The sequence below is a fragment of the Microtus oregoni genome, unplaced genomic scaffold (assembly GCF_018167655.1).
Source record: "Microtus oregoni isolate MIOR12 unplaced genomic scaffold, Mior012 000005F_ref0000423, whole genome shotgun sequence".
In the NCBI taxonomy this organism is placed as follows: Eukaryota; Metazoa; Chordata; class Mammalia; order Rodentia; family Cricetidae; genus Microtus; species Microtus oregoni.
In genome coordinates, this window is record NW_024543064.1 from 11,340,533 (window position 1) to 11,366,874 (window position 26,342).

The 26,342-nt window shown below is 50.2% G+C and overlaps 1 protein-coding gene across 1 annotated transcript in view; it reads left to right on the plus strand.

The window, feature by feature from the left end:
• Positions 1 to 26,342, plus strand: part of Fhad1 (forkhead associated phosphopeptide binding domain 1) — a 111,415-nt gene that overhangs the window by 55,162 nt on the left and 29,911 nt on the right. Inside the window, exons 14-20 of the mRNA XM_041652248.1 lie at positions 5,677 to 5,747; positions 6,668 to 6,808; positions 12,134 to 12,241; positions 16,347 to 16,454; positions 17,412 to 17,516; positions 23,511 to 23,663; positions 26,031 to 26,256. Coding sequence (XP_041508182.1) covers positions 5,677 to 5,747; positions 6,668 to 6,808; positions 12,134 to 12,241; positions 16,347 to 16,454; positions 17,412 to 17,516; positions 23,511 to 23,663; positions 26,031 to 26,256 — 912 coding nt within the window. The remainder of the gene's footprint in view (positions 1 to 5,676; positions 5,748 to 6,667; positions 6,809 to 12,133; positions 12,242 to 16,346; positions 16,455 to 17,411; positions 17,517 to 23,510; positions 23,664 to 26,030; positions 26,257 to 26,342) is intronic.

Consider the following 26,342-nt stretch of genomic DNA (forward strand, 5'->3'; position numbering starts at 1 on the left):
GGTAGATAGATGGATGCATGGGTGGGTGGATGATGATGAATGAATAAAGCCATCGGTGTGGATGGTGTACAAAATGACCATACAGAGTGAGTGGAGAGAGCTCCCAGGGACATGCTTATAGTAGCACCAACATTTTGAAAATTGTGGCCATTCCTTTAAAAATTGCTACAAAAAGGGCTGCATAAATATGGCATTCATACAGCCATTAATGAAACTAGAGAGAGATGTTTGCATTCTGATGCTTCAGCCTCCCAGACAGGGTGTCTCCAATATAATCCATAAGGCGGGGTTAAAAAAAAAGCAAAAGTAAGAATAAGCTTAATTTATCTAAATGTGCACACAGAAATGAGAGATGAGGGCTGGGTCAGAGGGTGAGGGAGCTAATGTGTTTCCCCCACCAGTGGCTCTCCAGCCAGAGTTGCCAGGGGAGGCGTGGCCTAGGCTTCCAGTCGCTTGTTCAGGCTAGAAGCAATAAGAAGCAGATCCGGGTCTCTCCCTTGGGTAACAGTTGCACCAAGCTGTGTGTACGTTGTCCCCTCCTCACTCCCAAGACCATTTCTGTCATCACTGTCTGTGTCTGTAAATGGAGCCATCTGTTACTGTAAAGAAATATGGATATGAAGTTAAGCTGTCGAGGCGGCCATTCCAGAAAGGCTGAGAAAGACGGGCCTTGGTCAGCACTTCTCAGCCCACCGTTGTTCTCTCAGGGCTTCAGTCCTGAACTCTGAGCAGCGCTATGCTGGGCTCTGCAGAACCCGCCTCTGTTCACACACGCTGTGTGTACAGGGACAGAGGATGGGAGGTTCCTCACTTCACACTGTGTGCACAGGGACAGAGGATGGGAGGTTCCTCACTTCACACTGTGTGTACAGGGACAGAGGATGGGAGGTTCCTCACTTCACACTGTGTGTACAGGGACAGAGGATGGGAGGTTCCTCACTTCACACTGTGTGCACAGGGACAGAGGATGGGAGGTTCCCCAATTCACACTGTGTGTACAGGGACAGAGGATGGGAGGTTCCCCAGTTCAACTGTGTGTACAGGGACAGAGGATGGGAGGTTCCTCACTTCACACTGTGTGCACAGGGACAGAGGATGGGAGGTTCCCCAATTCACACTGTGTGCACAGGGACAGAGGATGGGAGGTTCCCCAATTCACACTGTGTGTACAGGGACAGAGGATGGGAGGTTCCTCACTTCACATTGTGTGTACAGGGACAGAGGATGGGAGGTTCCTTACATCACACTCTGTGTACAGGGACAGAGGATGGAAGGTTCCCCAGTTCACACTGTGTGCACAGGGACAGAGGATGGGAGGTTCCCCAGTTCACACTGTGTGTGCAGGGACAGAGGATGGGAGGTTCCCCAGTGCAGGCTCCTTAGTGCTCCTTATCCACAGCTTGCTTTTGGGAGGAGGTAATCTGTGGATCACTGGTGAGATGGGGGCTGCTGGCTCTGTGATTACAGTGACTTTGCTTCTGCAAACTAAAGAGGAACAGACAAAAAGTAATAAGAGGAGCAGTGGGGAAGAGGAAGTGGCTGGCAAAGGGGTTTTTCCCTCGGCGTAAGCAGTGTTAGATTGAGATTCCAAAAGACTAAAAGGAGCAGGTGAGATGGAGAGCTCCCTACTTTCTCCACCCTGCCTCTGGTTCCAGCACAGAGCCATCAGCACAAGGAGGAGAAGTGGAAGGAAGAGGGCGGGGAAGATAGAGGGTGGTGCTGGTGACAATAGTGGTGGCAGTAGCGCTGAAGATGATCGTGGTGAAGGTGATGGTGGTGATGGTGATGGTAATGAAGGTGATGGTGGTGATGGTGGTGGTGAAGGTGATGGTAGTGGTGGTGGTGATGACGGTAATGAAGGTGATGGTGGTGGTGAAGGTGATGGCAGTAGTGAAGGGTTGCAGGATATCTGATCACATTGTGAACCCCAAGATTGCAGTACTAACTAGAAAAACCTGTTTCTATTTGTGTTGTGGCTCAGCCCTAGCACACAACCTTAATCCAAGAGCTTTCTGATTGAATGTTGTAAACAGGATTAGATAAAGTCAACTATAGGTCAAGAGGCAGAGCGGGTAGCCAGTTGACAGAAAGTGACCATAGAGAGTAAGAAGGAGTCAGAAAGACAGATAGAGAGGCACACGGGAAGTAGAAGGGAGAGACATAAAGTTTAAAAAGAATGGTTGGAGCCTAGGCAGTTTGGATGCTCACCTTACTAGACCTGGATGGAGGTGGGTGGTCTTTGGACTTCCCACAGGTCAGGGAACCCTGATTGCTCTTCGAGCTGATGAGGGAGGAGGACTTGATCGGGAGAGGGGGAGGGAAATGGGAGGCAGTGGCGGGGAGGAGGCAGAAATCTTTAATTAATAAATAAATTAATTAATTAAAAAAAAAGAATGGTTGGAGACAGAGAGGAGGAAGGAGTTTTCTGGGATGAGGAAGGTCAGCTGGGTGCTCTCTCTGCCTCTCTGAGCTAGCAGGCCTTCACCCCAACATCTGACTCCCAAGTCTTTATTGATAAAATCAAATAATCGAGATTTTGTTAAAAACAGTAGTGGTTTTATTAATTACTTTTCTGTTGATCTGATAAAACATCATGACCAAGGCAACTTATAAAGAAAGCACTTAGTTGAGCTTCTGGTGTCAGAGGGCTAGAGTCCATGATGGCAGAACAAAGGGATTGTGGAAGGAACAGCTACCATGTTGTGAGAGCTCACATCTCAAACCGTAAGCAGGAGGCAGAGAGAGCACACAGGGAATGATGAGAGATTTTTGAAACCTCAAAGCCTGCCATGACATACCTCCAACCAGGCCATAGCTCTTTATCTCTCCTATAGTTAGTTCCACTAACTACAGGAACCAAATCTTCATGCATACAAGCCTATGGGAGCCATTGTTATTCAAACCACCACAGTGGTGATGCTGATGGTTTGGTAAAGGTAATGATTTTGGAGATAGTGGTGGTAATGGTGATGCTGATGATGCTAATGTCATCAGAGAAGGTAGTAATGATGGTGATGATGGTGACAATAAGTCACTGTGGTGGTTTGAGTGAGAATGACTCCCATAGGTTCATAGATTTGGTCGCCAGGGAGTGGCACTAATTGAAAGAATTAGAAGAATTAGGAGGTGTGGCCTTGTTGGAGGAAGTATGTCACTGGAGGAGGGCTTTGAGGGTTCAAAAGACCATGTCAAGCCCAGAGTCTCTCTCTTTCCCTGTGGATCAGGATGTAGCTCTCAGCTACTGCTCCAGCACCTGCCTGGATACCATACCACCCACCGTGATGGTAATGGACTAAACCCTCTGAAATTGTAAGCCAGCCCCAATTAAATGTTTTTCTTTATAAGAGTTGCCTTGGTCATGGTGTCTCTTCACAGCAACAGAACAGTGACTAAGGCAGCAATGATGGTGGTGATGGCAACGTTTGTGATGGTGGTGATGATGGGGATGGTGGTGATGATGGAGATGGTGGTGATGGCGACGATTGTGATGGTGGTGATGACGGGCATGGTGGTGATGGTGGTGATTATGGTGATGTTGGTGATGGTGACGGTTGTGATGGTGGTGATGATGGAGATGTTGGTGATGGTGACGATTGTGATGGTGGTGATGACGGGGATGGTGGTGATGGTGGTGATTATGGTGATGTTGGTGATGGTGACAGTTGTGATGGTGGTGATGACGGGGATGATGGTGATGGTGGTGATTATGGTGATGTTGGTGATGGTGACGGTTGTGATGGTGGTGATGATGGGGATGGTGGTGATGACGGGGATGGTGATGATCATGATGGTGGTGATGACGGGGATGATGGTGATGGTGGTGATTATGGTGATGTTGGTGATGGTGACGGTTGTGATGGTGGTGACAACAGGGATGGTGGCGGCCACTGACCTGTGCCTGAGCAGAAACTGCATCCGGACCCCACCCATCCTCCACCAGGCAGTGAATTAGCACTTAGTAGGGCCCGGAGAGGAAGAGCCTTTTCAAGGCAGCCTTAGTGACACAGCATGTGTCCTTCCCTGCTCCAGGTCCCTTTGACCTCGGAGCCCCACTCCTAGGAAGCACCATGCTTCCTGCATCCCTTCACAACAGCGTTCCAGGACAGAAATCTTGCATAGCAGCAAGGTCCTGAGACAAACCCCAGAGCAGTGCAGGTTGCCTAGTGTAGGGGAGCCTTGAATCTTGCTGCTCGGCCTCCAGAGAGCACCGCTTTCAATCTGATTGGCATCACAGGGAGTGCTGGGAAGACAGGAAACATAGAAGGGGAAGCCTTGAACGTCAGCAGCCCTCACTCAACTCTCAGGCTCCCTTGATAAGGGAAAGAAAGGACTGTTTAGAGATACCTCTGCAAGCCTTTCTGTATCCATTTTTGCAACTCGGGTGGTGTCGGAGGAGATCCACACTTCTAGAAGAGCTAAGATATGCCATATCTTTAAGTGGGGGAAGAGAAGAGAAAAAGCTCTCCATCATTGTCATCGCTGCCATTGTGGGCTATCAGCTGACTCGGTTGCTCCCCTGCCTCTGTGTTCTCACAAGACTTTCAAAATTAAGGGATCCCCGACCAAGAAACAAAAGCCAACTCATCCCACTGTCCCGTGGGTAACAAGGTCAGGCACAGCTTGTTAAGACGCTGTGGAGGATTTACAGCAGCAAGGCTGTTCACACTGAATCCCGGGGCGACTCGTTCTACAGAGGTCATCTGGCAAAGTCCCTTTCTCCGCGCACTCAGAGGTCCCAGGAACTAGGACCCAGCTGTTGGTGGCATCATCCCTCAGCCAGCCTCAACTTCTATTCTGGAATGTTCTCCCTCCCACTCTGCCCACACCTAGTGGCTTTTTAGCCAAAACAGCCTATCACACTCCCCTGTCATCCTCTGTTGTGTGGGCGCTACCCATGGTCCCTGTGTGTTCCTCCCCTGTCGTGTGGGTGCTACCCATGGTCCCCGTGTGTTTTTTACCTGTCAGGGTGGACCCGTCACTTCAGACTACACTCTAAGGACTGAGAGTGTGTGGCCTCACAGAATTCCCCACTCTCAATTTGCATTTAGTTTCTACCAAAACGAAGTCATGCGCACTATGGATTTGTGTCTGGCCCAACAGCCATTTAAAAATAAAAACACTGCTGACAGTTCGTGCTGTCTTGATGGGAGGGCCACGGTGCCTCCGTCTGCCTGTCTGCAGATTGCAGATTCCATAAGTCATCATGCATGGCTGGGCGTGGTGATGTACATCTGTACCGTGGGCAATTAGAATACTGAAGCAGAAGAGTCACAAGTTCAAGGCCAGCCTGTGCTACATAGCAAGATCTCTCTCTCTCTCTCTCTCTCTCTCTCTCTCTCTCTCTCTCTCTCTCACACACACACACACACACACACACACACACACACACACCCTCTCTTGCTGTTTTTTCAAGACAGAGTTTCTTTGTATAGCCCTGGCTGTCCTGGAACTCAACTTTGCAGACCAGGCTGGCCTCGAACTCACAGAGATCCACACGCCTCTTCCTCCTGAATGCTGGAATTAAAGATGTGAGCTGCCACCAAGGGGCAAGACCACATCTGAAAAAGGAGAGGATTACATAAACAGAGGAAGGGACGGGCAGAGGGAGGGATAGAAGTGGGGGAAGAAAAGGACACAGGAGAAACTGACGCCTCTCCTCCCACCCCTCTTTTTAAGGGCTCTCTCTGTATCTAATATATCTTCTGGAACATTACAAGAAAATCATGAGCCAGACCCAGGAACTTCGGGTGATTCTTTATGTTCTCTTCTCCCCTCCCCAACTGTGAATTTGAATTTGTTTCCATGCTGTGGGTGAGTCAGCCCCCACCCTCCTGCAGGTGACAGGATTTTCCGTGTGCACAAAGGGATTGAGCCCAGTGTCTGAGATGGCTCACCAAGAATAGACAAACACAGGGCGCCTGCTGTATCTGACCTCCTGGGATAACCACAGTGCTTGATTTCCTCTGTAAAAACTCTGAAAGAGGGCCAGTGAGGTGACTCAGCAGATCAAGGTGCTTGCCACCAAGCCTGACCTCCTAAATTTAACCCCTGGGACCCACATGGTGGAAGGAGAAAACTGACTCAGCCAGGTTGTCCTCTCATCTCCACACGATGCCATGACACATACCTACAAACACACACACACACACACGCACGCACGCACGCATGCACGCGCGCGCGCGCACACACAGACGGTGAACCAGATCTGATTTATAGCCAGCAGCTCATCAGTTCCATTCCACAGATAATGGACATCGGTGTTCACAGAAGTTGGTGATAATCTGACTGCCGCACAGCTAATTGGATAAAGAACCAAAAGTAGGAGCCTTCCAACAATACAAGCTGCCGGTTACCGAGGACTTACTACTCACCATGCACTGGGCTAACCACCCGCATCATGTCACAAATGAAATGCAGGCCCAATGACACCTCCTGTTCAGAATGGGGAAGCACAGAGAATTAACTAGAGCAGGGATCTCTGTCCAGGACCAGGGTGTTCTTGCTGTTTCCTCGCCAGTCACTTCTCTAGACCAAGGATGGCTCAGCCATGTTTTTAAGGAGCTTTTATGGAGGGCTTTCCTCCCTGGAAGATAAACAATTTGTAAGGAAGAGAAAAAGACCGCAGACTCTCCCCTGTGGGATTCATTTGGCTTTTCTCTCCATGCAGGTCCAGGTAAGCACTTCTCAGGAAACTCAGCAGTCTCTGGAGCAAGAGTACCTGGCCAAGAAGGAGAAGCTGAACAAAGAGAAGCTAGAACAAGAGGAGAAGCTAAAAGCCAAAATCCAGCAGCTGGCAGAAGAGAAGAAGGTAAGGTGACCCATGACAGTTCCTTTGAGGCTGAGAAGCGAGGTGGGACCTTTCCATGGGTCACTGGAGGCTTGGGGTTGAGCAGTGACCTCCCCAGCTTGTGGACTGATGTGATGGTTCTAAATGAGTTGCATGGGGTGAATGATTGGGCCCTAAACCCCAGCAATAGACTGGAAAGATGGCTCAGTGGTAAGAGCATTGGTGGCTCTTGCCAGGGACTGGGGTTTGCTTCCCAGCACCCACATGATAGCTCATAAGCATCTGTAACTCCAGTTCCAGGGAGACTGATGCCCTCTTCTGGCCTCTGTGGGCCCTGTGCACAGAGAGCACACATACATGTGGGCAAAACACCCATGCATAATACATAAAAATAAATAAATCTTAAGGGGGGGCTGGAGTAATGGCTCAGCAGTTAAGAGCACTGGCTGCTCTTCCAAATGTCCTGAGTTTAATTCCCAGCAACCACATGGTGGCTCACAACCATCTGTAATGAGACTTGGTTCCCTCTTCTGACCTGCAGGCATACAAACAAGCAGAACATTGTATAAATAATAAAATAAATAAATCTTTTAAAAGATAAATTAAAAGACCCATTGTATCAGACTCTGTGGAGAAGATAGAAAGTGGGTGTCCAAATCCAGTTCCTGTCATTCTCCTGCGTCACACTTGAGGACCTGCCACCCATTCTGTTGCTTTCTTTGCTTTCCTCCTTGGTCAGTGGCTCATGACCTCATTGCTTGTCTGTGTTTATTCATTTAGACTTTGAGGACAAAGGGGAGAGTGTAGCCCAGGCTCGGGTTGGCAACATTGCAAAGCATAGCCATAGTTGGTAGCCACAATCAGAGTGGGTGTGGAGGGCCGTGCATTTGTTCCCATCTGCAAGACTCCAAGTCCTCCCTCCTCTCCTCAGGGAAGGACAAGGCCTTCCACAGCATTGTCACCTCTTGTTGGCTCTGGACTCCCACAGTCCTTCTCTGTCACATACACCTGCTCTCCGCCCTCTCTCCAACCTCCGGTTCACATCCAGTTTCTTTGGGATATCTGCCTCCTCCTTCCTCTTTGCCTTTCTCCTCATTAGTTATTCAGAGTGTGTGTGTGTGTGTGTGTGTGTGTGTGTGTGTGTGTGTGTGTCTGAGGACAGTGGCAGTCAGTCCCCTCCTTCCGCCATGTAGGTCTGGGAATTGAACTCAGGCCATCGGGTATTGCATTAGACATCCTTGCCATCTCCCTAGCCCCCTTCCAGCCTCCTGTGAAGTGGAGGGTATAAAATGGGAGAGCCGATAGCCAAAGCTCATAAAGGTAAGATTAACGATGGCTGCTGCATTTATCAGCCTTCTCGACGATAGGGTAGAATGCCTGAGAGTTTTTAAAGAATCTTTTTTTTTTTTAAACTAGGGCTGGCCTCAAACTCACAGAGATCCACCTGCCTCTGCCTCCCGAGTGCTGGGATTAAAAGTGTGCGCCATCACCACCCGGCTTGATTGTTTAAAAAAAGTCTTAAAGAAGGAAGGATTCTTTTTTAAAAAAAAAAAAAAGTATTTTGTGCACACAACGGTGGGTTTCATTATGACATTTTTGTGCCTATATAACATTCTACATTAACATTCTACATTAACCCCATTCACCCCGTTACTCTTGCAGGTCCCCCTCAGTTCCCCTCCTCCCCAAAACAGTCCCCTTGGCTTGCTCGTCACACTCTACAAACTACTTCACAGGTGTGAAAGAACACAAAATAGGGTTCAGCACAGTGACACATGCCTTTAATCCCAACACTTGGGTGGCAGAAGCAGGCAAATCTTTGGGGGCTAGAGGCTAGCCTGGTCTATGTAATAAGTTCCAGGTCAGCCAGGAATACATAGGAGACCCTATCTTAAAAAAAAAAAATCTCAGTATGCTTAAAGTAAAGGGAGAATCTAGTGCTGGACCCATAGCTCCTCATGCAACCTGTGGACCAAAGCTTGGACCTCCCTCATCAGTTCCTCATACAAGATAAAACACGATGCTGATGTCTCTGGGTCTGGCTTCTTTCTCTTAATGTGGTGATTTCCAATGCCACCTATTTCTCTGCAAACTGTTGTTCCATTCTTCCCTATGGTTACTTTATGCAATGCGATACATTTTCTTTCCACGTCCGTTTACCTGCTGAGGGGTGTCCAGCCTGTTCCATGTCTTGGCTGTTATAAATGGTTGGGTGATAGACGTGGATGTGCAGGTACCGCTGGTTTGGATTCATTTAGAACCTGGATCGTAGGGTAGTTGTGTTTAGCGTTTTAAGAGAAAGGAAGAGTTTACATGTTTGCTGGACCCTGTGCACTTAGCAGAACATTACAGAGTCAGGAGCATGTGGCAGAGAGGGCCATGCACTTCCTGGTGGACAGGAAACAAAGAGAAGAGAAAGGAGCAGAGTTCAGTGTAACCCAAGAGAGTTATGACCAACTTTCTGCTCAGTGTAACCCAAGAGAGGATGTCCTGCTGACCAACTTTACTACTACTAAGCCCAACATCCTAAAGTTTCCAGAACCTTCTACGATGACAGCACAGGTGGGAACCAAACATCCAGCAGGAGCCTGTGTTTCAGATTCAAATTACAGAAGCCGAAATCACAGAGGTAGATTTTAGAGAACAACCAGGTGGTCAACCAGCTTGACCCCGGAGATTCACCTGAAAGAAATTCTGTGGGCTTTAGTCCGGGTGAGCGTGTGTGTGGACATGCTCATGTCATGGCCCATGTTTGAGGTCATAACACAACTTTCAGGAATCAGTTCTCTTCTTCCACCATGTGACTCTCAAATATTAAACTCAGGCTGTCAGACATGGCAAGCGAGCCTCCTTACCCACTGAGCTATCCCACCAACCCCTCCTTGCTTTTTGAGGCAGGGTTTCTCACTAGCCTAGAACTTGCCAAGTAAGCTTATACTACCTGGCCAGTGAACCCAGGAATCAGCCTGTCTCCTCCTCCCCAGGACAGGGATTACAAGGCCACATCACCATGCCTGGCCTTTCCTTTCTTTTCTGCATGTGGTATGCATTCATGAGGTCATGCATGTGGGGGGGGGTACATATGTGTGTGACTGCATTGCATAGCATGTACTCATATGCAGTCAAGTGTGGAGGCCCAAGGGTCCTCCCTGATCACAGTCCACATTATTGATTGAGTCAGGCTCTCTCCGTGCTGAGTGCCCAGAGCTCACAGATACAGCTAACTATTGAGCTTGGTCAGGGCTCCCTCTTCTCTGCTTCTAGAGTCCTGTAATTATAGCTAGACTGCACACCCACCCAGCATTTCCCTGGGTGCTGGGGACCTGAACGCTGGTCCTCTCCCTTGCACATTTCACCTGCTGTGCCGTCTGTCCAGCCCCACACCTGTTTTTAAGCGAACGCGGGGCATCAACTCAGGTCCTTGTGCCTACATGCCAAAAGTGCTTTCCTGACAGACTGTGCCATCTCCCCCTCGCTGTCCTGCTTTTAAATGACCCTTCCTCCTGTACTCCATCTCTAAGTTTTAGTTCATCCCTCAGCCTCCCTCCTATGAATCCTGGTTGCACTGAGGATTTTTAAGTGGCCAAAGAAATGTCAGGCACCGTCATCAATCCAGCACCCATTTATGATGATGATGATGATGATGGTGATGATGATGATGATGATGGTGATGATGGTGGTGATGATGGTGGTGGTGGTCGTGGTGATGATGATGATGGTGGTGGTGGTCGTGGTGATGATGATGATGGTGGTGGTGGTGGTAGTGGTGGTGGTCGTGGTGATGATGATGATGGTGGTGGTGGTAGTGGTGGTGGTCGTGGTGATGATGATGATGGTGGTAGTGGTCGTCGTGGTGATGATGATGGTGGTGGTAGTGGTGATGATGATGATGATGATGGTGATGATGATGATGGTGGTGGTGGTGATGATGATGATGGTGGTGGTGTGGTGGTGGTGATGATGATGATGATGGTGGTGGTGGTGGTGGTAACGATGATGGTGGTGATGATGGTGATGATGATGATGAACCCTGAAGAGCACCCTCTTAATTTTTGCACACACTTCTTACTGCTGTAGGCCAATGTCAGCAAACTTCCTCCACAGTGCTAGATAATAAATGTCTTCATTGTTGCAGGCTACTTGTTTTCAATCTCTGCTGTGACATCGCAGCTCTGCTCTTGTACAAAAGCAGCTGCAGACCACACATCCACAGTGTGCATAAAGAGTCCCAATAAAACTTTATTTACAAAGCAGCTGTAGACCACACATCCACAGTGTGCATAGAGAGTCCCAATAAAACTTTATTTACAAAGCAGCTGTAGACCACACATCCACAGTGTGCATAGAGAATCCCAATAAAACTTTATATACAAAACAGCAGTGAGTGGGAGGGGGTGGGGTGTGTCAATGAGCCATTTTGCTAGCCTTGGTCCTAACCTCATCCCATCCTCAGTCCCACAACCTGGAAGTCTTCTTCAGCGCTAGCCACCCATCTGTCCAGAGCTGGCAGGAAGTCTTTCTTAGGTTGGTTTAGAACACAATTTAGAGTCCATTAGCCTGATTCTCCAATATCTCTACCTAAGTCTGTATCCCCGCCCCCCGCAGCACAGAGGCGGGAGGCTGTCACTGTGCCAAGAATCTCACCCTGATCATTTCAGCATCCCTTTCTCACATCAGCCCAAGGCAGGAAACATTAGTACTGATCTCATTGTACAGATAGGGAAACTGAGGCTTCTATGCAGAGAGTCTCAGCTGCTAGGGCCCAGAGCTGGGAAGAGTCCATCCAGGTTCTCACCTGGCCTGTGCCACACTCCAGAACCTGTGCTCCAGCCCATAGACTCTGCCCACACTCCCAGTCCAAACCCTGTGCTCCAGCCCAAAGACTCTGCTGCCCACACTCTCCTTCGGGTGTGATAAGGACTGAAGACAGAACCTGGCAGAGTCCACTTTCCTGCCATGGTTTCCAGGTCTGTCTAACAAGGGTCCTTGACTTGCAGGCCCTGGAGACAGCTATTGCCCAAGAGAAAAACAGAGCGAAGGAGGCTCTAGAGGGGGAGCAGATGAAAGCCAGAGAGGTGGAGAGTCGCTTGACCTACCAGAAGAAGGTAAGCAGTTCCGAGCGGGGGAGTTGAGTCTGCCCATAGTTGAGTATGGGTCTACAGTTGTCAGGGTCCATCTGAGGCTCTCACACAGACCTGCTTCTTTGGAGCCCACTGAGCCCTGGTTCCTCTTCCCTGGGCCCGGTGGAGCCTGCTCAGAATGGAAGCACAAACCAGGCAGAGCCCAGGGAGAGTCCACGTCCTGCCATGGCAACAGGTGGACTCCACAACAGCTGTTGGCTTGCAGGCTTTCGAGGAGAGCATCACGCAGGAGAAACACAGAGCACAGGAGGCCCTGGAGAAGGCACAGACTCGAATTCGTGATCTGGAAGGCCACTTGGCCTGTCAAAAGGAGGTACACCCAGCTCCGGGAGGTTGGCTGGCTAAAGGGACTGCGGGAGAGAGAAGAGGGGTGGAGCACAGCGGGGCTGTCCTGTGCAGTTTGTCCTGGCCTGGGCTCTGCAGTTGGGAGAAGCAAAGAGGACTTGGAAGAGAGCCATGGAGATGTGAGCCAGGCATGGTGGCTCCTGCCCGTCACCCTGACACTAGGGGCTGAGAGGATCCCTGTGAGCCAGGCATGGTGGCTCCTGCCCGTCACCCTGACACTAGGGGCTGAGAGGATCCCTGTGAGCCAGGCATGGTGGCTCCTGCCCGTCACCCTGACACTAGGGGCTGAGAGGATCCCTGTGAGCCAGGCATGGTGGCTCCTGCCCGTCACCCTCTCACTAGGGCTGAGAGGATCCCTGTGAGCCAGGCATGGTGGCTCCTGCCCGTCACCCTGACACTAGGAGATTGAGAGGGGCACTGTGAGCCAAGCATGGTGGCTCCTGCCCGTCACCCTCTCACTAGGGCTGAGAGGATCCCTGTGAGCCAGGCATGGTGGCTCCTGCCCGTCACCCTGACACTAGGGGCTGAGAGGATCCCTGTGAGCCAGGCATGGTGGCTCCTGCCCGTCACCCTGACCCTAGGGGCTGAGAGGATCTCTGTGAGCCAGGCATGGTGGCTCCTGCCCGTCACCCTGACCCTAGGGGCTGAGAGGATCCCTGTGAGCCAGGCATGGTGGCTCCTGCCCGTCACCCTCTCACTAGGGCTGAGAGGGTCCCTGTGAGCCAGGCATGGTGGCTCCTGCCCGTCACCCTCTCACTAGGGCTGAGAGGGTCCCTGTGAGTTTGAGGCCAGCTAAGGTTATAGCACAAAGGCTCTGTCTCATGGGTGACAGAGTGCAGGCTGACACAGGTTGGGGTCCAGTTGCACGTGTCCTATATGCTCTGAAACATCAAATGTGGAGTGACAGGATCTTGAGAGGATGATTCAACCACATCCTAAACTCATGCATCTTCAGTACCAGTACCCAGAAGTCTTCGGCCCTGGACGGAGGGATACCCAGGGCTGGCAGGAACTTTCTTAGGCTGGGGTGAGTCACGCCCTTTCGGGTCAAAAGGTGGTGGTCATCAACCCATCTCAGGCCTCAGGCTTCCTCTTCCACACAGCTGTCTAGATGTTTAAAAGTCAGGCACTAGCTCCTACATCCTTCCCAGCCACTGCCGCCCCACTCCACCCCATCCCCATGCACAGCGGGCTAGGAGTCTGGCCTGGATGGCCTTCCCATGCCCGCTCTGTGCTCCAGAAGTCACTGAGCTGAAGTTCAGTAGGTGAAATGGCCTGCAGATGTGTCGTACCTAGGATGTTTTGGTTTGTACTCCTAAAATGTATTTGAAAATCCAGATTTCCCTTCTCTCTTGGAAAGTCAAAAAGCTCGGGCCCTCGTTTTCACTGTGGAGGAAGAGGGCGCAGGGGAATGAAATTCATCCCAGCAGCAGCAGCCGGGTCGTCCTTTGGGCCCTACCCTCTCATAAGCTTTGCTCTTTGCAGTTCATCACCTGCCCTCTCCCTACAGTGCAGTAGCCAGAACCAAATGCCATCCTCCGGCCTCAGACACCTGAGGAAGGCTTTTCCTCCTCCTCGTGAAGGATGCTGTGTTTCTGTGGATGTGCCCAAACTCTAACCCACCGGCAACCTCTGTTACATTGCCAGTGTTCACTTAGCTGGTCGCCAGTCTCAGAGCCCTGGTCCTTTCACACACGTGCTTTCAATGATGCCTCAGGCCTGAAGGTGCAGGCTTTGCAGCCACAGGAGACGCCAATTTGAGTCTATCCACACCTCCCTTCTTGGAAGGGAGCCAGGAAGGTCAGAGATAATGAACAACCAAGCATTTGACCCAACCGTGTCACGGATCAGTGATGGCTGCTGTCTTTATCACTACAGCCAGGTCTCCTGGCACTAGGGCAGAGCCCCTTCCTGTCCCCACTCCCTTTCCCCGCCCCCCACCCGGCTTCCTGACAACCCACCCTCCTCAAGTAGAGTGTTTGTCTGCCCTCCACCAGAGAGAAAGTAGCCCCCTAATGCAAGTCTGCCCAAACAGTCTGATGTAACCCAGGGAGATGTTTACACGTGGTCTCTCACCCAGCTGTTCCTCAGCGCTCTGTAAACAGTGTCTCCAAGGTTTGCCTTTGAGTCTCCAGGCAGAGCGAGGGGGTGGGGGTGGGGTCTCCATGGAGTCACTTGAGTCAGATGCCAACCAGGAGTCAACAAGGGCTGGCCAGGCCCTTGAATTTAGAGATTCCAAAGTGACGGAGCAAGTCAGAAAAATTGAAGCCTCTGGGTCAGGTGTGGTGATACACACCTCTAATCTCCACTCAGACAGCAGAGGTAGGTGGATCTGTGTGAGTTTGAGGCCAGCCTGGTCTACATGCGGAGTTGTAGACCAACCAGTACAGCACAAGACTCGCCTTAAAAAAAAAAAAAATGTAAGCATCATGCAGAGGTCAGCTGGGCTTAGTTACAGCAGTCTGTTACTCTGACAAGGCCTGGCCCTAGTTTCTTCCCAGAAAGGATTAAGCCACCACCAGGGGTGTTTTGTTCATTTGTTTCTTGGGATTTTGGTTTTGTTTTTTGATTGCTGGTTGTTGTTTGGTTTTGTTTTGACAAAGGATCTGTTAGCCCAGGCTGGCCTCAAACTCATTGTACAGACAAGGATGACCTTTAAACTCCTGATCATCCTTCCTCTACCTCCAGGTGCTGGGATCATGGGAATGAACCACATACAACTGTCTCTGTGTACCTCCTCACTTTCTCCTGTGGATCAGATGCCTCTGAATGCTAATCCCCACCCCCCCACCCCGCCTTGTAGACTCTAGTGAAAATCATACTGCAAGTTCCAAGTTCCCGAAGTCCAGCTACGGAGTGAAAGCTGAGACGACCTTTCTTGGGATTTCAGATTCTCTGGCAGTGGAATCTGCAGCGAGTCCAATAGCAGAGTGGCCACAGCAAGAAACGGACCAGATGAAATTCTGTGGCTAGGGTCAGCAGGGTACTAACCCAGAGCTCTTCCCTTGTCCTAGCACATACCTGCAAGGCTCATTCTCAACTTTCTAGGAGGTGGTGACAGGCTCACGTTGTGCCCAAGTTGAGAGACCCCCAGAGAGACCACCAGAATCCAGTCAAGTCCAGAATGCAAAAGCAAGGTTTAATTCTTCCCAGCTAGCTGGGTGTTCTCCATTACATGTGAATGCAGTGTAGTAGGGAGAGCTCCCGTTCCTCATTTGGGGTTGACATATATAGGCAAAAACCGCAAGCCAGGTTTACTCAGGGTCAAGGGGGTTGGTTTTACTGAGCACAGGGTATGGACTCCTTCTACTTCTGTTCATGCCCCCCGCCCTCCCCCCAAGCAGTTACTTCTGCTCCCGTCTAGACCACAAAGCTGGGTGTCAACAGGGAACTTAACTACTAAGGACAGTTGGTCTGCACTTTTGCAAAGATTCCTGTTTTCAGCTAACTCCTGATGCCGCAAAGAGCTCAAGGCCTGTGTCTTAACCAGCTCCTGACCAAGCAAAGCTTTTTAAAAACTTTTATGTCCTTACAGCGACAGGCTCATTCATGCCCATACCTCCATCCTTCTGAGACCAAATCTTCAGAAATCAGCTCCACTAGTTGGAGAGTCCACCATCAATGGGATTCTTCTCCCGCAGAATATGGGCCCCTCTGCGTGCTGGTATCCTCCCAGAGCCTCTGAACACGGTCTGTGTGTTTTCTGTGTTCGGGACCCTGGCCTCCCTGTTGACAGACAGTGTGGCCCACACCTCTTCTGGCCCCTGGTTCCCTGTCTGTTAAAAGAGATCCTAAGTCTGGTGGCAGTGGCGCATGCCTTTAATTCCAGCACTTGGGAGGCAGAATTGGGCAGATCTCTGTGAGTTCAAGGCCAGCCTAGTCTACAGAGTGAATTCCAAGACAGCTAGGACTGTTTTACACAGAGAAACCGTTTCTCAAACAAACAAAAAAAAAGATCCTTGCAGCAGCTCCATGGTAGTACCATAGGGGTGAGGTCATCCTGAGGGTAACATAAGGCCATCTTAGCTGCTAGCCTTAACTCGGATACTGATATTATTGGCCCTACCTTTCAGGTCTTGGAGGACAGTGTGGCCCGTGAGAAAAGAAAAGTGCGGGAAATGCTGGAGGCAGAAAGGAGGAAGACACAAGACCTGGAGAACCAACTGACCCAGCAGAAGGAGGTAAGAGCAGCCAGGGCCCTCCTTCCCTCCAAGAAGACACGCAGCCAGGTGTGCCTGACAGCCCCGCAGTCCCTTGGTCCTGCTGCTGCACTTCTGCAGGAAGTGGCCCCCACCTGCCACTCATTAGCCAGCCAGGGAGGATCCCTGGAGCTCAGACCCCTCCGGGGACCCTGAGAAATGGGAATTGAAGTTATCTCTTTGTGGGAAAAAGTCACTGTACATAAAGTGTGCACAGCCCTTCTCTGAAGCTCCCAGGAGCTGTGCCTGCTGGAACAGGAAACACGCTCCAAGCAGCGCCTCTCCGCTCCGCCTCCCAAAAGCCAGGGACTTTCCAGGGTGAACCTGGCCTGGTGCCAACACACCTACCAGGTCAGACAGTGGCTCCGCACCCAGTGACGGGGCTGAACACTCGTGACTAACGCCAGCCTGGAAACCAGGAACAAGGAGCCCCTCCTTCCTTATCCTCCTGGGACTGAGACATGGCTTCCTGCTCCCCAGCCTCCTCACTTCCTCTCACCTCATCCAGGCAGGCACCTGGTTCCTTGAGTTCTTGTCCGAGTCACTGGTTTCAGTGGTGACTCGCCTTGGCTTCCCCTGCAGTGAGTTCGCCTCTATCTTAGTCACGGGTTCAACTGCTGGGGAGAGACGCCATGACCAAGACAGCCCTTATAAAAAAGAAAATGATTGATTGAGGACTTGCTTACGATTTCAAGGGGTTATAGTCCATTATCATCATGGGGGGATCAACACGGGGTGGGGGGGAGGCATGGTGGAGCATGGCAGCTCTCGCCACAGTCCTGGAGCAGTAGCTGAGAGTTACAGCTAGATCCGAAGGCAGAGAGCAGGAGACTGGGCCTCCCACAAGGCCACACCTGTGAGTCTACAGGGAGGGGCTCTTATTCAAACCACCACCCCCTCTCTTCTGCTCGCACCCTCAAATCCCTCTTTGACTCCCAGATAGCAGAAAGCATCACCTCGGAGAGACTCAAAATGCGAGACACCCTGGAGAAGGAAAAGAGGAGAATCCAGGACCTGGAGAACCGCCTGACCAAGCAAAGAGAGGTATGGCTCCCGCGGACCCCGTCAGGCCCTGCAGCCAGGCAGCCAGGTTCAAATCCTTCTTCTGCTGTGCAACTTTAGGGAAGTTACTCACCGCCTCTGGGCCCTGGTGTTCCCACATGTGAAATACAGTCAGCTTCATTCAGTGACGGGACACAACATTGACTATAGCACACAAACAGATACACGCAGCTCATGCTGCATGCGTCAGCTCCTGGCTCAGAAGTGTGGGGGTGGGGGCAGGATCCGAACCCAGAACTCCCAAACCGTTCATCTTTACCTACCCCTGCCACTACACTTCAGCCTTGTGTAGGGTAAGGCAGGGATGACAGAGAGGGGACATCCAGGCATTTCCGTGTCCCTTTCTTGGCAGAGCTTGTCATAGCAGTCATTACCTTCCAAACTAAAATGCATTTCTGTCAAGACCCACAGTTCTGACTCGATGGGTAAAGAGGAGGTGGCTGCACACCCCTCAAAAACTGCAGATACTCGCTTGTCCTGGGTCCCCGATGTGTGACAGACACATGCCCGTGTGCGTGAGTGTGCAAGCACACACAACACACACACACACTTTGGCCATATCTTAGTCAAAGTAGGTGAGCAACACCCAACCTGGCAATTGTGAGTTAAATTTATATTGAAAGGATCTCCTGGGTCCACTGGCCTAAGAAGGGTGTCTATGCCTCCATTTTGTGTGGTTTTCTTTAAACACAGGCACCCACACATTGTTGTGCATGTGTTTTGAGTGCCCTGGATATAGGGTGGATCTGGAATCAGGGGTTTTTGTTTGTTTGTGTCTTTGTTTTTTTGAGACACGTTTTCTCTGTGTGACCCGGCTGTCCTGGGACTCCCTCTGTGAGATCCGCCTGTCTCTGCCTCCTGAGTGTTGGGATTAAAGGCGTGTGCCACTACTGCCCGGCTGGAATCTGTCTTTTCAACAAGCTACCCAAATGACTCTAGAGCATTTTTGAACGCCGCCACCTAAGGAGAAACAAAGTCAGCAAAGCTCTCAGGATGGCACAGCTGCTCCGAGCCCCACTCGGATGGGAGGCCTTAACTGACGGATGGGTGTCCAGAAGAGGCAGAGGCCGGCAAGGCCCAGGAATTCGGGGCTGCCACACTCCCACGTTGGGGCCTGGAGCTCAGACCACAGGAGCTGTCTCTACTCTGTTTCCCAAATACTGCACCCTGGAATGCTGCAGGATGAGTCAATAAGTGGTGGTGGGGGGGATAAGTCAGTCAGGAGTGGGTAAAGAAGAGAAGATAAGCTAGTAATGGGACTCATGTAAATATATACATAATGTACACATATATACATCTATATATGTGTACACATATACATACATAGACTTACCACACACACGCACACACACACATGTGTGTATCAGAGCTGGAAAGATGGCTCAACAGTTAAGAGTACTGACTCCTCTTACCGAGAACCCAGGTTTGATTCCTGTCACCACATGACAGTTCAAACCACCCATAACTCCACTTCCAGGGGATCCAATGTCCTCTTCTGGTCTCCACGGTAGTGTGTAGACATAATGACAGGCAAAATACCCATACACATGAAATAAAAGTAAAACCTTTTGAAAAGTATGTCATGAATCAATACACAAACTACAATATATTCCAGCAGTTTCAGGGCAAGGAAAAACTGGTCGTGCAGTCACTACACAAAAACAGAGCAAGCACAACAGGGCTGTCAGTGTAAACCTGCAATCCCAGCTACTCAGGAGGCAAGGGAGTTCAAGACCAGTCTGGGTTGCAAAGCGAGCTTGGGACTAGCTGGGAAACTTGCTAAGACCCTGTCTCAAAATCAAAAGGAAAGAGAGAGAGAAAGATAGAGTTCAAAGATACAGTGCTTGCCTAGCAAGACCCTGCGTTCAAGCCCACAGCCAAATGGCAGGCCAGCACATGGAGGACGAAGCCCTTCCAGATGCCAACCCCAAAGAGCTCCTCCACCAGTGGCTGTCAGAGTTGGCCAGTGACAGCAAACACATCAGGAGAAGCAGTGACACCCCTCCCCACCATACAAAGGGACCTACCACGCACCAGGACAGAGCACACAACTGCAAAGCAAACATTGTGTGACTCTGGCCTGGATCCTGCAGACCAACCCCACCCACCCACCCCAAACCCAAAACAAAAAGCAAAAATGGACAAGTTAAAAGCTTCCACCCGGCAGAGGAAACGGTGTGCAGATGCAACCCCCAGATTGGGCAGGAAATACTTTCCAGACGCAGGTCTGGTTAATCTCTAAACCATCTGAGGAATTCAGTGACCCAACAGCAACACACACAGGTACCCAACAGACTGGCTTGTTTGGTGTTATGGTGCCCGGGAATGGAGCCCAGGGCCTCACACACACTGGCCAGGTGTGCATCTTCCGCTGAGCTACATCCAACTTTGTTTTATTTTTTCTGAAATGCGGTCTCACTTATTTGCCCAAGTTTACCTCAAACTCACTATGTAATCCAGGCAGGCTTCAGTTCCATCATCCTCCTGCCTCTCAGCCTTTCAAGTAGCTGGATTACAGGCTGGCACCATCGCACCTGGCCTGAATAGACATTTTTCTTTCTTTTTAAAAAAAAATGTTATTTTATTTTTTATGTATTCATGAGTGTTTTACCTGTATGTGTTTGATACCAACAGAAGCCAGAAGAGGGCATTTCTGGGGTTAGAGATGGTTGCAAGCCACCATATGGGCACTGGGAATCAAACTCAGGCCCTCTGGGAAAGAAGCCAGGACTCTTAGCCCCTAAACTATCTCTCCAGCCCCCTGAATAGACATTGTTTTCAAAAGGAAGATTTAAAAACTAGCAGATACATGGAAGGTGAAAACTCCAAAGCCAATTTCAGAAAAATTACTGAAGGCATTGAGCTCAGCTGGTAGAGTGTTCGCCTAGCGTGATCGAGGCCCTGGGTTCCATCCCCAGTAGTTCATAAACCTGACTTGATGGCATACACCTGTAATTCCAGCACTTGGGAGGTAGAGGTGGGCTAATCAGGACTTGAAGGTCATCCTGAGGGAATTCAAAACCAGCCTCAGCTCCCCCCTGGCTCTATCTCAAAAAAACAAACAAACAACTACTCAGACCTAGGGTGGCTGTTTGCACACAAGTTTATTTGTATTCACAATAGAGCGATCAAAAGGTTAATGCCAAACTGGCCACGGTGGTAGTGGCGGTGGCACACACATTTAATCTCGGGAAGCAGAGACAGGTGGATCTCTGAGTTTGAGGCCAGCTTGGTCTACAGAGCAAACTCCAGGTCAGCCAAGACTCTACATAGACACCATGTCGGAAAAAAAAAAAAAGTTGATGTCATCTACACAGGCAAACAGATAAAAGAGAGAAAATACAGAAGAAAAATAGCCCCATCCCAGTGGGTGTGGGGTGAAGATGGTCAACAATGAGTCTTCTCTAGACTTAGGAGTGTGGAGCAAAGATGGCCAACAGCTGGCCATGTGTTGAATGAATGGAGCAAAGATGGCCAACAGGGGTCTCTACAGAATCTATAGATGTGGACCGAGGATGGCTGTCAGCTCTTCACCACACACAGACCAGTTTCATGTGCCGTACAGAAGCAAGTGTGCTGTGTTCTCAGGGACACCTGGAGGAATCCATTGAGCATCAGGTGACAAGTATCTACGTCCTCTTAGGCAAGGTCAGTTGTCCCCATGAAGTGTCCGTCATGATGTGACGTCCAACCTCACACAAAGCCTGGGACACAGAGACCAGGCAGTGACTTCCAGGGAAGTACAGGACAACCTGGGGACAGTAGTGCTGCTATTTTTCTTTTCCAGAAAAGTATCTGTTATCTTTTCTGATTACAAATGAGCCCCATTCCTCTAGAATATTTGACAAACACAGAAAATGGCTCAGAAGAACCTCAACATTGACCCTGCTTCTGCGGAGCTGAGCTATCACTGCTGACATCGGGATGTGATGCTCTCTCAGATGCCTGTACGCTGTTACTATAGACACAGATGATGTGATGCTCTCTCAGATGCCTGTACGCTGTTACTATAGACACGGATGATGCTGACTCATTGCCAAGATAGTCTCTACACAGAGACGGGGCTTTCGTGTCCCGACTACATTGCCCCAAATAATCACACAGAAACTTTCATTAATTATAAACTGTTTGGCCTATTGCTCAGGCTTATTATTAACTAGCTCTTACTTTTAAATTAACCCATCTCTATTAATCTATATTTTACCACGAAGCTCGTGGCTCGTTACCTCACTTTCTATATGTCCTGCTTGTTCATCAGTTGGCTGGCATCTCCAGTCCCGCCCTTCTCCTCTTTCTATTTACAGTTTGGCTTTCCTGCCTCGCCTGATTGTCCCTTGCTATAGGCTACAGCAGCTTCTTCATGAACCAACTGAGAGGAATCCATACTCACATTGTACAGAGTATTATCCCCCACAAGACGCCTACTGCTTCAGGAATTATTTTGATACATTACATAATTTCTCAAACATCTCCATGTCACTGATCATCTCCCACTGCCTGCCACTGAAGAATGTCCTGGGTCTGCCCTGTGTGATGAGGCCCCTGGACCCCTCCCTCCATTAGGCTAGGGGTTGTTTCCCACTTCACATGGGTATAGAAAATGTTTGGTGCCTCGTGCCTGTAATCCCAGCACCCAGGAGGCCAAGACAGAGAAGGAGTATAAAGTCAGCCTGGGCTGTTGAGACTCTGTCATTAAAAAACAAGGATGATCATAACAATGAATAAATAAGCAAATAAGCAAAAGATGCTGGGCTGAACAACTGTGTGTCACCTCTCCCTCCTTAGGATAAGGTGCTTTGAGTGTAGCTGCTGGGTCCCTGCTCCCACGTGACCTTCCCGAAAGGATGACCTGGTCCACACTAGCAAAGCAGCTGCGAGAGCACCCAGGACTGTGTCTCAAGATTACATCCCATGGGGCTGTGAACGCAGCTCAGCTGGTAAAGTGCTCACGAAGAGAGCACGAAGACCTGAGTTCTAGCCCCAGAAACCACTTTTTAAAAGCCAGGCATGGAAGTTGGAGAGATGGCCCAGCAGTTAAGAGAATGAATTGTTCTTGTAAAGAACCTGAGTTTGATTACCAGCACCCACATCGGGCTGCTCACAACCGCCTGTTAACTCTAGCCCTGGGGGATTCAATGCCTCTGGCCTTGGATACCTCTCCTAGAGTGAGCACACACACTTAAAAATCCTGAGCTCTCAGAGTCAAAACCAAAAAGATTCCTGATGTTTGCTGGCCAGTTAGTCTAACCTAATCGGTGAGCACCAGGCCAGTGAGAAACCCTGTCTCATTTCTGAGCATGACACCTGAGGTTGTCCTGGGGCCTCCACGCTCACCACACACACATACACACACACCCCTGTACATACACATACAACCATGCATACTCAAACACACCCACATTAAAAAAAATGATGTCTGGGACTTCAGCATAGGGCTTGGCAGGAACCCATACTCCAGTCCTTGGAAGAAGGTCCCCAAGGGGACAGTAGGATTATTATAAAAATGAATGATGGTTTCGAGGGGAGACATAGTTATGCCAAGGACTTGGAACTGGGATCCTTTCTGACCAGGGACCTGGAGTGCAGGGGGAGCAGAGTGTCCCCAGGGCAGGTCATGTGATGAAGGGCAAAGGCACTTAGCACGTTTATACTGGAAATTAGATTTAAAGAGAGACATGACAGCCCTCCTCAAATGTTTAAAGGGCTGTCTCATAAAAGAGAAATAACACCAAGTCAAGGGCTCCCGGTGACAGAATTGGGCTCAGAGACCAGAAATCAAGTAGACAGATCTCTGCTGATGATAAAAAGACAGCTCTGCAATAATTGGAACCTTCCAGAAAATCCTTGGGCTTTGGACTAGAGAAGCATCAACAGACTGGGGTCTGTGTCCTCTCTCACGGCTCGGGGAATAAGGAGAGAAAGGTAAATATTGACGACTCCCAGGCGTCGTTAATTTGGTGTTTGCTGTTTGTCTAGGAAATAGAATCGAAGGGACAAAAAGAGGACATCTTAAATAATAAATTAAATGACGCCCTGGCCATGGTGGAGGAGGCTGAGCGGATGAAGACAGCCGAGAGCCGCAAGTTAGACGAAACAGTAGCCGAGCTCGAAAAGACCAAGACAAAAATGGTGGGTTGATCTGAAAACTGCAAGCTTCCCCAGGGGAAGACTGCAATGTGTGCTGGCTAGGACTGTATCAGCCTGGCACACAAACCAGAGTCATTCGGGAAAGGGGAACTTCGGTTGAGAAGATGCCCCCTCCAGACTGACCTGTGGGGAAGCCAAGCCTGGGGTGTTTTTTCTTGATTGGTGATTGATGACTGGTGGGGAGGGCCCTGCTCACTTGGTGGTTGATGATTGGTGAGGGTGGTGAGGGTGGGGCTACCTCTGGGCTGGTGGTGCCCTGTTCTATAAGAAAAGCAGGCTGAACAAGCCTTAGGGAGCAAGCCAGTAAGCAGCACCCCTCCACGGCCTCTGCATCAGCCCCAGCCTCCAGGTCCCTGCCCTGACTTCCCTCAGCGGTGGAGGGTGACCTGAGAGTGGTAGGCTGAAGTGAACCCTCACCTCCACAAGGTGCTTTGGTGTGTGGTCATCACTGCAATAGAAATCCAGACTCTGACACAGTAGCAGGAGATTGCGGATGTGGGGAAGGCTGAAACCAGGCCTGCCCAGCCTCCAGCTACTGACACTCTGGGCCAAGTACCTTTCTTCTCAGGGACTGTCCTATGCTTTATGGACAGTAAACAGCACTCTCCCCACCCCCAGCTGAGGCAGCCACTGCCAAATGTCCTTTAGAGGCAAAACTCACCTCTGATGGGAAAGATCATCCAGCTGGACCGGGTGAGACAGGTTTGTAATCCCAGCTACTCTGAAGGCTGAGGAAAGCAAAACACACATTCAAGGTCTGCCTGGGCTACAAAGAGAGCTCAGAACCAGCAAGCAACTTGATTAGGACCCTGTCTCTAAGTAAAATAAATCTGGGGGTCTGGAGAGTTTGCAAAATACCCCACTTGTGGACGCTGGGAGGCCTATGTCCAGCATACTCTCTGGAAGGGAGAGCAAGAGCTAGGAAGGCAGGGAGGGAGGGGCCAAGGCAGAGACATCAGGAAGGATCAGAAAGTGGAGGGTGGTCACAGAAAGGGGAGGGTGGTCTCAGGTGGTGGCTGATTTCCTAAGAGCCTTTGTTGGTGATTTTAGCTGACAAGTATTGCAGAAGCAGGGAGGGAGAGACTGGCTGCTAAGGCTGTCCTCTGACCTCCACACACAGGGTACATACATGTGGATGGCACCTGAGGCATGACCACTAAGGCTGTCCTCTGACCTCCACACACAGGGTACATACATGTGGATGGCACCTGAGGCATGACCACTAAGGCTGTCCTCTGACCTCCACACACAGGGTACATACATGTGGATGGCACCTGAGGCATGACCACTAAGGCTGTCCTCTGACCTCCACACACAGGGTACATACATGTGGATGGCACCTGAGGCATGACCACTAAGGCTGTCCTCTGACCTCCACAAACAGGGTACATACACATACAAGAAATGCAAATTGGTTTGCTTTTTTTCCTCATCCAACTGTTTATCCATTCATTAATTTTTAATTTCATTTATTTATTGATTGATTTGTTCTGGTTTTCAAGACAGGGTTTCTCTGTGTAGCACTGGATGTTGTGGACCAGGCTGGCCTCAAACTCACAGAGATCCGCTTGCATCTGCCTCCCTGGTGCTGGGACTAAAGGCGTGCGCCACCACTGCCTGGCTCATTAATTCTTTTTTTGAAAGATGCTTTTATTTCTATTTGTATGTATGGGTATTTTGTTTGTGTTTGTGTCTGTGTGCCATGTGTGTACCAGGGACCCATAGAGACCAGATGAGGGTGTTGCATCCCCTAGAACTGGAGTTACAGATGACTGTGAGTCGCCATGTGGGTGCTGGGAATAGAGTCCAGGCCTCTGAAAGTGCAGCCGGTGCTCCTAACTGCTGAGCCATCTCTCCAGCATGCACGTTCACACACGAACACACACACACACACCACAGTCATTAATTCTCATCAAACATCTGGGCCTAGGTGTAGTGGGCAGACCAGTAAGAGAGCAGGCAAGGCTTCTGCGATGTGGATCTGAGGGACGCGCAGGGGAGCGAAACAAGAAACCAAGACCACATCAGGTGTTGATAAAGGTCCCTGGAGGAAGATAACAAATGAAATAGAAATTACTGGGGACTCGTCCATGAACACACATCCAGGAAAGTTCCCCGAAGCAGTAATGTTAGTGAGAGCCAAACTCTGGAAGATTTGGCTCTAACTGACAGGTCAGCGGTACAGGGAGGAAGCGTGAAGGATGCTAGCAGGAACATGCATGCAAGGCTCTCAGGTAGGATGCAGTTTAGCAGGCGAAGGATCCAACCTTCGCTCGGGTTTACCTCACACACCTGCTATTTGCACCTGATCCAACCCCTAAGGCTGCATCTCCCTCAATGTTCCCCCAGATCATGATGGAGGAGCGGCTGAGGCTGCAGCAGCAGTCCATGCAGGCAATGCAGGATGAGCGGGAATCCCAGAAGCACGGCTTCGAGGAGGAAATCACGGTGTACAAAGAACAAATCAGACAGCACTCGCAGACCATCGTGAGCCTGGAGGAGAGGCTCTGCCAAGTGACTCAGCACCACAGGAAAATAGAAGGAGAGATTGCGACGTTAAAAGACAATGAACCAGGTAGGGCTGGGGCTGTGGGAGAAACCCACCGTCCAGTGGCTCCTGCGAGGCCCCGGGCTAGGCCCCATCTCACGGCTCCCTCGCTC